This window comes from Sebastes umbrosus, chromosome 15, assembly GCF_015220745.1.
Source record: "Sebastes umbrosus isolate fSebUmb1 chromosome 15, fSebUmb1.pri, whole genome shotgun sequence".
NCBI classification, from domain to species: Eukaryota; Metazoa; Chordata; class Actinopteri; order Perciformes; family Sebastidae; genus Sebastes; species Sebastes umbrosus.
Genome location: NC_051283.1, coordinates 31999794 through 32013465, shown reverse-complemented (window position 1 = coordinate 32013465; position 13672 = coordinate 31999794). Strand labels below are relative to the sequence as shown.

Sequence of the window (13672 nt, the reverse complement as noted above, 5' to 3'; positions counted from 1 at the left end):
AATAATGAGGTAAAAAATAAAATAAATAAATAAGTTATGAATTTACATACATACCTGCATATACACACAAATATATATATATATAAATATATATATATATATATATATATATACACATATACACATACATACTGTACATATCCATACAAACACATGTGTACATACATAATCATAACATATTCCCCTAAGAAGAACCCTATATATATATATATATATATATATATATATATTAGTGGTGCCATGTGGAGCACCATGTCAGATTGACAGCAAGCTAATATTGATAAATATTGAAATAGTGAGAGTAATTCTATTAGATAAACAAATACACATGTACATATAATTAAGACATTTATTGAATATTTTTCCCATAAAAATTCAAAAGAACTATGCAAAATCATATTCAGCTTTTTTTTAATGTATTTCTAAGAAACATGTTTTGATGAAACCCTGCTGTTCTGTGATGGGAGTGTGAAACTAGTGGAGACATGTCTGTGAACAGGCTGTATCTCATTATATTAAATACAAAATAAAAGATAGATATTTACATCGTAATCCTGTTATTGGAGAGGATCTGTTATATATATGGAGCTGTCTGCAGTGATGCAGCAGAGATGAAGCATCCTAAAGAACAGTTCTACTGAGATTCACTCAGAATGAAACACAATCACACTTATTGATCCTAAATGTGGAGCAGCAGATCTCTGAAGTCTCTGAAGCCCAGCAGCAGCAGCAGGTTCAGGTTCAGGTTCAGGTGGGTGTGCCTCTTCATCCTGCAGCGTCACCACGGTGGAGCATATATAAACCAGAGCTCAGGTGAGTCTCTCATCCATCAGGTGTAGCACCGTCACAGACAGCAGCTCTCAGGTGTAACCAGGTGTAACGGTCTCAGGTGTAACCAGGTGCAGTCATGCATCCTTCCAGCGGACTCCAGCTCCTCTTTGCTCTCCTGTTGCTGCTGAACCGGAGCAGCTCATCTGTTCATAACGACGCCACCGAGTCAGACCCCATCCAGCCGGTTCCGGTCCAAGAGACCCAGGAGGAGCCGGTCGAGGAGGACTCGAACCAGGCGAGGAGCGGCGGGAGGCGGCCGGCTGAGGCTGCGAGGAACGGTGAGTCCAGTTCCAGTTCCAGTTCCATGGTTCTAACGTTCCTGTTGGTCTGGTTCAGTCAGACTGAGTGAACAGATGATGATGAGGATTTATTTATCTGGTTGTTTTAATTAATAAAAGTTTACTAAATTTCAATTTTTTTAAATAACCACATGTCAGACAGATGATTAGTAAACATTCAGCATCTCTGCTCCTGTAAGGTGACCTACAGGTGACCTACAGGTGACCTACAGGTGACCTACAGCATCGCAGGTATCATCTGAGAGACAGAGAGAGGGAGAGAGCTGTGAGTAGTAATGTATGGCTTCCTAGGCTGCATATTGATGAAGAAGGAAAGAAAGAAAAGAGAGGATCTCTTGGGATGTGTTGGCTTTGAGAGACAGACAGGATAGTTAATAAACACTGAGACACAATCTTCCAACAGCTCATAGGAGCTACAGTATATTGTTCAGAATCACAGCGCTGCAGCAGAGGGATCATCAGGTGAACACACACAGGTGTAAAGCTCCATTGTCCATTCAGACAGTTCTGTGGCCTTCAGGATATATTGATCTTTGGCCAGCAAGCGAACAAAGAGTTCACAGCTCCTCCCAGGTGCATGCTGGTCCTACCTGCCTATATAACACCTGACATGACCGGGGCATCACAATAATCAAGTCATCAAGTCTGCAGCTAATAAAGGCGTGAGCTGCCTTCTCCGGATCCTGCTGACTGAGTAAAGAGCTTTACTTCAGTCAGAAGACGAAGCTGGAAAAAGCTTGTTTGAACAACGGAGTTAATCTGTTGTTCAATTGATCAAACAGCTGTCAGATGTCACCCCCCCTCCCCAGATGTTTTACAATTGGTTTGAAATAAGAAGCTTGAGACTGCAGCATTAGTCATGCACGAAGTACCAAACACAATGCACCTTGATAGTTTATATCATTAGACCCCCGGCTCCTCCGGTCAACAGGTCAACATGTCAACATGTCAACGTGTCCTTGATCAAGACACTGAACCCCAAACTGCTCCTGAAGGCTGAGCCGTCGCTGTGTGAACGAGTGAAGGTTGACATGTAGTGTGAAGAGCTCTGAGTGGTCAGAAGACTAGAAAGGTGCTACTGTATAGAAATGCAGGTCCATTTACCATTCTACCCAGTTTTAACATGCTTTTTACTAAAAATGTGAAATCTCCAGCCGGCGCTGAGACACAGGCGGAGCTGAGACACAGGTGAAGCTGAGACACAGGCGGAGCTGAGACACAGGCGGAGCTGAGACACAGGTGAAGCTGAGACACAGGCGGAGCTGAGACACAGGTGAAGCTGAGACACAGGTGAAGCTGAGACACAGGTGAAGCTGAGACACAGGTGAAGCTGAGACACAGGTGAAGCTGAGACACAGGCGGAGCAGTTTGATTTCATGTAAATTTAGATCAGAGTTAAAGAAAGGAGAGAAGTCAAGCTGTGACATTTCCTAGGAGGTAAACCTGAACAGTGACAGTGTGAGCAGATAGTGGAGCACACAGTCCTGTATATCTATCTCTAACTCAGTGTTCATGTCTCAGGCCCAGACCAGAGCCAGGTGGGCTGCAGGGAGCTGAGGTCCACCAAGTACATCTCCGACGGCCAATGCACCAGCGTCAACCCCATCAAGGAGCTGGTGTGTGCCGGAGAGTGTCTGCCCATCCACCTGCTGCCCAACTGGATCGGCGGCGGGAGTTACACCGGGAGGCACTGGAGCCGCCGCGACGCCCAGGAGTGGCGCTGCGTCATCGACCGGACCAGGACCCAGCGGATCCGGCTGCAGTGCCAGGACGGCAGCTCCAGGACCTACAAGATCACCGTGGTGACCTCCTGCAAGTGCAAGCGCTACTCCAGACAGCAGAACGACTCGGGACACAAGGACACGTCCGTCCACGGCGGGAAACAGAGGAAGACTCAGAAGAAGGCCGGAACGCCTGAGGACAGAGCCGAGATGCAGTCTGACAACTAACCAGCCACGCCTGTCTTCATCAGGAAGATATGGAGGAGTTAGACGTGTCAAATCATAGCCAAATGTCTCAGAGCCAGGTAGAGGTAGAAGGGTAGCGTAGATTGGTCTCAGAACGTAGATTAGAGTGAAACTGTTTATAGATTACACAGTTCAATAAGAGGAATAGTCTCATGTCTGTGTGTTAAGCACTGATCTGGAGTCAGGACATGGTTAGCCTAGCTTAGCACAAAGGCTGGAAGCAGGGGGAAACTGTTAGCCTCTAAAGCTCACTGATCAACACGGATCATGTTTGTTTCATATGTACACAAACACACATGTAAGAATGTCATAGAAGGAGTTACAGGCTGGAACTATTCCTTGATGAGTAACGCTTTATCCATCCGCCCAGCACACCTGCAGCATGATTGTTGCCAGATACAGTGACGATGCACAATCGCACCATTCATTGTCTATGTGAGCAGCCGTGCAATGCATTCTGGTAGCGTGGCGGCGCGATTCGAGAGACGGAGCGTCACGACGGCCGCTCCTCATTTGCATAAAGTTGAGGTCTAGTCTACTTTATGCAAATCACGGGCGTCCGACGCGACTCGCCGTCTCTCCAAACTCTCTAGAATCTTTTAAAATAAACGTTGTTGATCTAAAATAAAGACAGATTCAGCTGCAGGATTATTTCTCTCAGATGTTTTCAGAAACACATCTCAGTGAATTATTTTCATGAAATAAGAGAAGAAAGTTTCTAAACGAGTCTCCGTGTTGTTTCTGGTTTGAAAGCTGGGAGCAGCAGCCAACGGAGGGAAAGAGTTCGTCCAATCAGGAGCCCAGTGTGTTGTGTCCAGTGGCAGCCCACCAAGCGTCCAACGCTGAGAAGCGACGCGTCTCCTTGCGATAAAAAACGCCCCGGTGGACACGAACCATCAATCATCACTACGCCCCTCTAGCAGTGTGTGGAGGTGTCAGTATCTGCAGAGAACCTGCAGCGCTCCATAAAGTTCTGCCCAAATACAGTTCGTAACGTCAGCGGAGGTTCTGGTGGCGATAAAGGAGATGTAGGAATATGCAACAGTTTGGTTTGTGTCGGGTTTATTGTGTCACATGTGGCCGGTAGTTTTGCTGTAGAGCATCTTCATGTACAAAATAATAGAAAACAATAACCTATTATATAATTAAAGGCTCATCAGACTTTGGATGTAAAACATAATGTTCCATAAAAGTTTAAATGTGAAGTTAGATGTATAGGATAGAGTGATGCGTAGATGTGTAATATGTGGGTAAAGCTTTCTGGGTTTTTGAGTGAATAGGATGTAATTTATTTTTGTACCAGAACAGTTGAAGTTCTTTTTTTTAAATATATTTTTTTGTGTTATTGTCTGAACTAAATAATAATAATAATAACTGATTGTTTACGAGTCGTCATGTTTCTATCAGAGCGCTGCAGGCCTGCCAGACGGCTCACTGCAAACAGGAACTCCTGAACAACAGAGGCATTAGTCGCTGATGAAACTCTCTTTTCAACCTACTTTGTTTTATTGTGTAGGGCAGATCTTCCCCTGCAGGCTTGTGGGCTTCCAGCTGCCGCGGCGGCACGTTAAGACGCTTTATTGTTTCATGTATCCGTTGATGTTTTTCACTCTGAAAGCTGTGGGCTGTGAGGTGGGCTCTGAATAGAATCACCTGCACTGGAGGACAACAGGATGTTGAACTGGTCTAAAGAACTGATGTCAATAATATCCTGTTGGTACAGAACAAGGGAAAGAAGAGGAATGTTGATTAGCAGGTGGGGGGGGGGGTATAGTTCAACAGGATGTGTCGGGTTGTTAAAGGTGAAAATAAATACATTTACCCAAATACTCTGGACTCCATGCTTTCATTCTGCCAACATTAAAATGGAAATATTGCAAATAAAACCCACAACATGACATTTAACTACAGGCTAACAGAAGCTGACCCCTCTGACATCACTTTATAAAGTTCTTATTGTTTTCACACATTTACACAAACCAGCAACGTTAGCATTTATCTGAAGTGGTGTTTGTTGAAGTCCAGCTCCTGATCTGATCTGATCTGACGTGATCTGATCTGATCTGACCTGACCTGATGTGATGTGATCTGATCTGATCTGATCTGACCTAATCTGATCTGACCTGATCTGATCTGATCTGATCTGATCTGATCTGATCTGATCTGACCTAATCTGATCTGACCTGATCTGATCTGATCTGATCTGATCTGATCTGATCTGATGTGATCTGATCTGATGTGATGTGATCTGATCTGATCTGATCTGATGTGATGTGATCTGATCTGATCTGATCTGATCTGATCTGATCTGATCTGATCTGATGTGATGTGATCTGATCTGATCTGATCTGACCTGACCTGATGTGATGTGATCTGATCTGATCTGATCTGACCTAATCTGATCTGACCTGATCTGATCTGATCTGATCTGATCTGATCTGATCTGATGTGATGTGATCTGATCTGATCTGATCTGACCTAATCTGATCTGATCTGATCTGACCTAATCTGATCTGACCTGATCTGATCTGATCTGATCTGATGTGATGTGATCTGATCTGATCTGATGTGATCTGATCTGATCTGATCTGATCTGATCTGATCTGATGTGATGTGATCTGATCTGATCTGATCTGATGTGATGTGATGTGATCTGATCTGATCTGATCTGATGTGATCTGATCTGACCTAACGTGACCTGATCTGATCTGATCTGATCTGATCTGACCTGACGTGACCTGATCTGATCTGATCTGACCTGACCTGACCTGACCTGACCTGACCTGATCTGATGTGATCTGATCTGATCTGATCTGACGTGATGTGATCTGATCTGATGTGATCTGATCTGATGTGATCTGATCTGACCTGACCTGACCTGACCTGATCTGATGTGATCTGATCTGATCTGATCTGATCTGATGTGATCTGATGTGATGTGATCTGATCTGATCTGATGTGATCTGATGTGATCTGATCTGACGTGTGTCTGCTGTTTGGGGCTGGACGTAGTGAACGGTGGGATATAAAGAGATTACAGACACTAAAACTAAAACGCTCCATAAAGCTGAAGGAGAGTGGTTCTCTGTCACATTACAGTCATTTCATCAAATGATAATATAAAAACATTGATTTGTGCTGCTTAAATAAATCAAAGTGAAAGGAAACATTAAAGATTTATATCTGTATACTATATAGGATCTGAATACTGTTTCCACCTCCGTCTGTTGGAAATAAGAATCACTGTTCACCTGCAGACTTCAGGGATAGATCTCCCGTCATGTTCATTCATTCATTTTTATAATGGTTCATTTTTTAATACAAGTTTTTATACAACTGTGGCGAGCTAAGGTTTCCTCTCAGAACCAGTTGGAGTTCAACAGGAAGGTGTGTCACCAAACCAACTCACAGTCTGACCAGATCTACTCGGCGTCACTGATGTAACCGAACCTGAAAGCAGGCGGGTGCAGCATCGTCCTGTCGGGGATTCTTCACAACAATGAGCGGCTTGCTGTACATTATCTCTTACATATTAAGAATCAATAAGCAGAGACTGATGTCTATAAACCTGCTTGGAGGCTTTCCCCAAAGGAACATAAACACATCTTAGAAGAGAGGTCAGCTACAACTAAAGCTATCAGCTGCTCCACCGATCATTAAACCTGATCATGCAATCAGCTACTAAACGCAAAACCTGCCACTCTTTATGTGGACGTCCGATCAGATCAGTGTTGATGGTAAATGTTGTCGATTGAAGAAGTAACTTTCTCCTCAGTGCTGCTCTATCGACCCAGAGAGCCCAGTTCTCCTGCTGCACAATCTGTTGTTCTTCCAGCGTTCGGCGCCAACATTTGACCCGACAGTGACGTAGTTGGATGTGAGGAAGAACTACAGGATGTTTCAGCTTGGACTTCTAGTCTCCACCTCTGGGTCTACTTTTCCAACAGCTAAGACGGCATCCCAAACTCTGAGTGCAGAGGATGTCATGGACGAGGAGGATACATCTGACTGGGATATATAACGGAGCCAGAGTGAAGACAGCGGAGAGAGGCCGAGGCTGCATTGAGGATAAGGCCGCTGGGGACGCTCCAGGCACAATGCATCATGGTACATGTAGGCACTGCCGGCACGGCTCCGCAAGGAGAACTCAACTCTCTCTGTCAATATAGCACGTACAGAAGCTTTCAGATTCTGGGTCAGTTTGGGGTCAATTCTGCAACTACTGCACAGAGAGCAGTGTTTCCTATTTCCTTCACAAAGGATCACTACTGCTCTACATATATATATGTATATGTATACATATATATATATATTTATACAAAAGCCTTTCCTTAGTGAAAATGAAATGATGATTGGGCGACTACTTTTTCTTTTTGTCCTGCAACACTGACCCCACACCTGAACCTGGTCTCAGTCAGTCAGTCTGCTTCTCTGCTGATCGAGCGGATCGGTCAGCAGCACACTGAAACTAGTTCACTAGCTAGCCGGCTAGCAGGTATGCTACGGACTAAAGCTAGTGACTTAGTGTGCTATGATTCAACGAAGCGTGCTAACGCCAGATAGCTCAATGAATGAAGCCTGCACGCTCAGATACTGACGGTCGACTAGAAGTCACCATGACTCCCCGCTGGCGTTGCATCAGATATTACACCACACACCAGGCTGGTGCCACACCCAATTTGCAAATATGATTTCAAATGGCTCTTATAATATACTCAATATTTATGTTTAACTTCCGTTTAAACGTCAGTGAAATGAGTTGTTAGGAACATCCTACCATGTAGATCTAGACCGATCTAGACCGATCTAGACCGGAACAAGCGGCCATAAGTAGATAATATTGTGTGACTGCTGGTTACAGCCACTCTATATCTCATAAAGCTCCTCTGCCTTAAGTATTAATCTTCCTCTTCCCTATAGTATGAATGCATTTCTGTATTGTATACATCAAAGCGAGGGCGGGAGCCACATCAAAAGCTGCAGAAATTCATCTTCTGCAAACAAACTAAAGTAAAAAGACCCAAATAGAGTCATACAAAGGTCCATTTAGTTGAGTGTCCTAAGGCCTGCCGCTGTGAAAGGTGCTGTTTCTGTCTATATGTGTGTTCTGCAGTCAATAGCCACCAACAATCAAAGAGAGGTTAATCTCTGTGCTGCAGACACACCTGTTTCTCATTCAGGCAGGACGTTAGTGAAGGATGCCCTCAGCCACAACGCTCAGGAAACCCTCAGCAGACAAAGACACGCTGTAGTTCACCACCACACGGGGATCACACGCCTTCCCTCGCCACCAGAGCCAGTTCTAGAGCTGTTAAAGCAGCACAAACAGGGAGGACAAAGGAGGAGGAAACTAGAAGAAAGAGCTTCATTATGGTCCAGTGCTTTTGGATTGTTTATAATTTACAGATATTGTTTTTCAGGGCAGATTCCTTTCCTCCTTTCTTTGATTTGGAATGAGTTATAATAAAAGTCTTTAATGGACGCTGTGTAGTGCAGAATGTTTCTGTAGACATATGAGCAGGATATGAGCTAAACTAACCCAGATTGGACCTAAAGCTATTCCTCTACTCAGCCTACTCCTGGCTGATGTCTGGCTGCAGGGAAATCAAATGGACGAAATAAGACCCAGGGTAACTCTGCAACGGGAAAATCAGAGACTGAGCCGACATCTTTACCGAGACCTGGCTCCAACATAACATCCATCATCATCAAGCTGTTTCAATCAGGAGAGACTTCATTAAGGCCCTGTTCACACCTGGTATTAACATGCGTCCTCAGTGATCCCTAGTGGACAGTTCTAAAGACAGGTGTGAACACACTCAGGACGCATTGAGGATGCATTGAGATGGGACCTTTCAGACCACATTCAGAGTTCATATGACCTCGTTCTTTTAGCAGTGTGTAGTGAATGTGTCCTGACGTACTTAAAGCTGTCCACTAGTGATCGGATCACTGAGGACGCATGTTAATACCAGGTCTGAACCGGGCCATAGAGTGAACAATAATTTATTTCATAGTTCACTCCACTGAACCAAAAACAATACACAACTTGTACAATGAATTGGCAACCACTTGTTGTGAAGTGAATGCAATGGAATGGCGGAGGGAGAGTGCGACCTCTAGTGGCTGAATGTTATCAATGTTAATGATAGCACCTTTAAGATAATGAATCATTAATGTGTGTCTTTGGGTCAGACATTGAACCCCAGATTGCTCCCCATCTACTGTATGACCTCTAGTTATTATATCACAGATGTTCCACACTTCATCCAGCAAAGGGCGAGGTGCTGCAAGCCAATCAATGTTCCTGGTTACTAGAAATGCCCCAAAACAGCATAAACATGTCTGGGAATACTTAATACTTAATATTAGATTAACTGGTTATACAGTTATTTAAAGGTTAGATGTTCTGAACATGTTGTGGACAGTAGGAGTTTATTCATAAGCTTGTAATCTTTGTGCTAATCACATGTACAGTAGGGGAGATATATGTTTTTTTCTACCATTACATCAGTGCTCATTACGGTGAAGCTCCGCAGTAATAGCTGGTGATGATGGTCCACTACAGGACACATTAAGGATACAGGGTTTCCTGTCCTATTGTTCCATCCCCTGCAGACAGGAGGACACAGAGAGCTGTTTGCTCCTCATCACCAGGTATCAGGTGATAACACAGAATGCTGGAGGAGCATCTGATAGCCTTGTTGCTTCCTTGATGATCTCATCCTTCTGGAAACCTGCATTAGCACCAACACGCTCTTAAATTACAGTTCATATCACTGATAACGCACACAGAGCCTGTTTGTTATGGATCTCTGTTTCTATCTGAAGAGGTGATGAAGAGATCACCTATTCTAAGAGACCCACAGATGGTTAAAGGTAATAACAGGCATAATACGTCTGCTGCGCCTGTGCCCGTCTTCAGCGATGTTACTACGTCTGCTCCACCTGTGTCCGTCTCCAGCGATGTTACTACGTCTGCTTCGTCTGTGTCCGTCTCCAGCGGTGTTACTTCGTCTGCTTCGTCTGTGTCCGTCTCCAGCGGTGTTACTACGTCTGCTCCGCCTGTGTCCGTCTCCAGCGATGTTACTACGTCTGCTTCGTCTGTGTCCGTCTCCAGCGGTGTTACTACGTCTTCACTGCCTGTGCCCGTCTCCACCGGTGTTACTACGTCTGCTCCGCCTGTGTCCGTCTCCAGCGGTGTTACTACGTCTGCTCTGCCTGTGTCCATCTCAAGCGGTGTTACTACGTCTGCTCCGCCTGTGTCCGTCTCCAGCGGTGTTACTACGTCTACTCTGCCTGTGTCCGTCTCCAGCGGTGTTACTACGTCTGCTCCGCCTGTGTCCGTCTCCAGCGGTGTTACTACGTCTGCTCCGCCTGTGTCCGTCTCCAGCGGTGTTACTACGTCTGCTCCGCCTGTGTCCGTCTCCAGCGGTGTTACTTCGTCTGCTTCGTCTGTGTCCGTCTCCAGCGGTGTTACTACGTCTGCTCCGCCTGTGTCCGTCTCCAGCGATGTTACTACGTCTGCTTCGTCTGTGTCCGTCTCCAGCGGTGTTACTACGTCTTCACTGCCTGTGCCCGTCTCCACCGGTGTTACTACGTCTGCTCCGCCTGTGTCCGTCTCCAGCGGTGTTACTACGTCTGCTCTGCCTGTGTCCATCTCAAGCGGTGTTACTACGTCTGCTCCGCCTGTGTCCGTCTCCAGCGGTGTTACTACGTCTTCTCTGCCTGTGTCCGTCTCCAGCGGTGTTACTACGTCTGCTCCGCCTGTGTCCGTCTCCAGCGGTGTTACTACGTCTGCTCCGCCTGTGTCCGTCTCCAGCGGTGTTACTACGTCTACTCCGCCTGTGTCCGTCTCCAGCGGTGTTACTACGTCTACTCCGCCTGTGTCCGTCTCCAGCGGTGTTACTACGTCTGCCCCGCCTGTGTCCGTCTCCAGCGGTGTTACTACGTCTGCTCCGGTGTGTTCGTCTCCAGCGGTGTTACTACGTCTGCTCTGCCTGTGTCCGTCTCCAGCGGTGTTACTACGTCTGCTCCGGTGTGTCCGTCTCCAGCGGTGTTACTACGTCTGCTCTGCCTGTGTCCGTCTCCAGCGGTGTTACTACGTCTGCTCCGCCTTTTTCCGTCTCCAGCGGTGTTACTACGTCTGCTCCGCCTGTGTCCGTCTCCAGCAGCTGGTTTAACTACAGAGATGCAAGTGACAGCGAGTGACACACCGTACCGCGGGTCTCCACAACGCTTGAAACAGAACTTCTGAGGGCGTTATCAGTCAACTCCCAGCATGCACTGCACTAGTGCTTTATAATGTGTCATGATTATTGTTATAATGCATTATGAATATTATAGAAGTATAATTATACGGTGCTATACGCAGGTTACAAGTATGTTTCTAAGACATTATAGGCGTCATAGAAAGTGTTCCCTGAAGTTCTCCACCGAGCCTCATCGGGCCAAAGCTGAGTGGATGAGCTCACCATCATGATGTATGTGAATGTCCATTATCCAAATCATACAGTAGCCAGACAAAGCGTCCTCTCCACCTTCATCCTGCCGAAGCTTTGCCCCTAAGACCCGAGGTGTCCTCTTACGAGCCTTTCCCAGGACTCCCTGACAATGACTTTCCTCCTCGTCTCCTCGTCTCCTCTTTGATGCCGCTGAAAATAAATCCACTCCAAAAGTGTCCAGCTCACGTCCTTATTGTTACACAGAGGAACTCAAAGTGATCTCCAATTACCCCAAAAAGCTGTGTTTGTCACATCACATCCTGGAGCTGGAGGTATGGATGAGGAGCAGCGGAGAAAAGAGGAACCTGGGGGGGGGGTTCAAAAGAAGTCATTTGATCTGACGGAGCGTTTGCTAATTTTTACATCTCAGAAACCGGAAATTTGAGATCAAGCCTTTATGTTTGGTCGCTTCCAGAGTGAGTGTGACACGGAGAAGAGGGGAGAGGGATAATAGTGTGAACGGGGCATGAGTTGTGACTCCATTGACGATCAGCGTGACAGTAGTCATGCTTGCTGCTTGTGCCGATGAACAAAGTGACAGAGGTCAGTGTTCTCCTGCAGGAGCAGAACAATGCCGACAGGAAGACACAGCTCTATAGAAATCTAATGCAGCCGTCGCCGAAGGATGTTCTTCATGTGTGAGAACGCGAGGCCGAGGAGAAGCCTCTTATTCGTCCTGTAATCCTTCTGGCATCACTTTGAAGATCTGTCTTCAAGCTGTCGTACAGTTAATGTGAAGACTGTCGTAGTTTAGTCGCTGCTCTAAAGTTAAACTAATCTCTAATCAGAGGTCATAACCTCGTCCACATATTAGTAGTAATTAATAAGACTTGAATGGAACAGAAGATAATATTTTTCATCCTATAAAAAAGCTTTTTAGCATCAATGTTGATGCTGCTAATAAAGTAAACCTCAAACTAAGATTCAGTCTCAACAGAAGAGAAGGAAGAAGCTGCCATCTAGTATTGTGATTGGGGTAATGTTAGAATACGGAAGATTAAGGAGGAACACTTTAAATATGTAATGCTTCATAACTCCATGGAGTTTGTGTCGGTTTGTTATTTGTTGTCTGCCGCCGCGGCTCAGTTTGCCGTGAGCTGGAATGAGCTAGAAACATGAAACTTGGCACAATAACTGGAAATGATGTGCATGCGCTTCTCAGTAAATATGACCCAAATCGACCACATGGTGGCGCTGTAATTAACGGCCAAACACACGATTTTGGAAAGGCCACGCCCCTCACACCGTAAGTCTGATTGACTTGAAATTTGACCCACATGTCCAGCTCCATGTGATCTACAATAAAGCCTCTGGGACCACTAAAGTCCGCCTAACTAGATTTTCAACCATTTTTGACATCTCCTAAACCGTACGTCCGATTTCTACCATATTTTCTGTGGATCATTATTGGACTAAGTTCATCTATATATGTTATAAGCTTGTTGATATCTCATTGCATTTTGAAGATATTGATCAACGAACTTTTCAACAGGCGGGGCTTAGCAGGAAATTGACCATAATTCGTGAACCATTAATCCAATCATCATAAATCTTGGTAGATATCTTCAGTACGTGTTTGGGAATAGGCGTACCAAAGCATTTTCCACTCAACCCATAGGGGGCGCCACAAATATCAAAAACTTGTACCTCAACATCCGGTGGACAGAATTTTATCAAATTTGGTGCACATACTCTGGGGGCAAGTCTTAACCAAGATCTGAAGTGTCGTATTGATCGGTGCATGTGGGCGTGGCCTATTTAGCATTATATGCTAAATTATGCCTTTGCTCAATTTGCTGTGAGCTGGAAGGAGCTAGAGACATGAAACTTGGTACCATAACTGTACTTTATGGGTTGTAATGGTCCTTTAAATGAATTTCAGCAGGTAAAAAGGACTGAGTGGGCTATAATCTGTCAGATATAATCCTCGTGAATGATATCAAACCATTCTGAGGTAGAAAAAAACTTCCAGTCACCAGGTAGGAGCTGCAATCAGTTTTTGTTTATGACAATGTCAAGGTAAATGAAATCCTTTGATAACTGCATTGAAAGAGAACAAAAAACATGCAGA

At 45.2% G+C, this 13672-nt stretch overlaps 1 protein-coding gene across 1 annotated transcript; it reads left to right on the top strand.

Moving 5' to 3' along the window:
* Positions 1–415: 415 nt before the first annotated feature.
* sostdc1b (sclerostin domain containing 1b) lies at positions 416–3632 on the top strand. The gene is made up of 2 exons (XM_037795432.1): positions 416–1109; positions 2652–3632. The coding sequence occupies exons 1-2, from the start codon at positions 908–910 to the stop codon at positions 3077–3079; spliced, it is 630 nt and encodes a 209-aa protein (XP_037651360.1). The 5' UTR covers positions 416–907; the 3' UTR covers positions 3080–3632.
* Positions 3633–13672: the final 10040 nt, after the last annotated feature.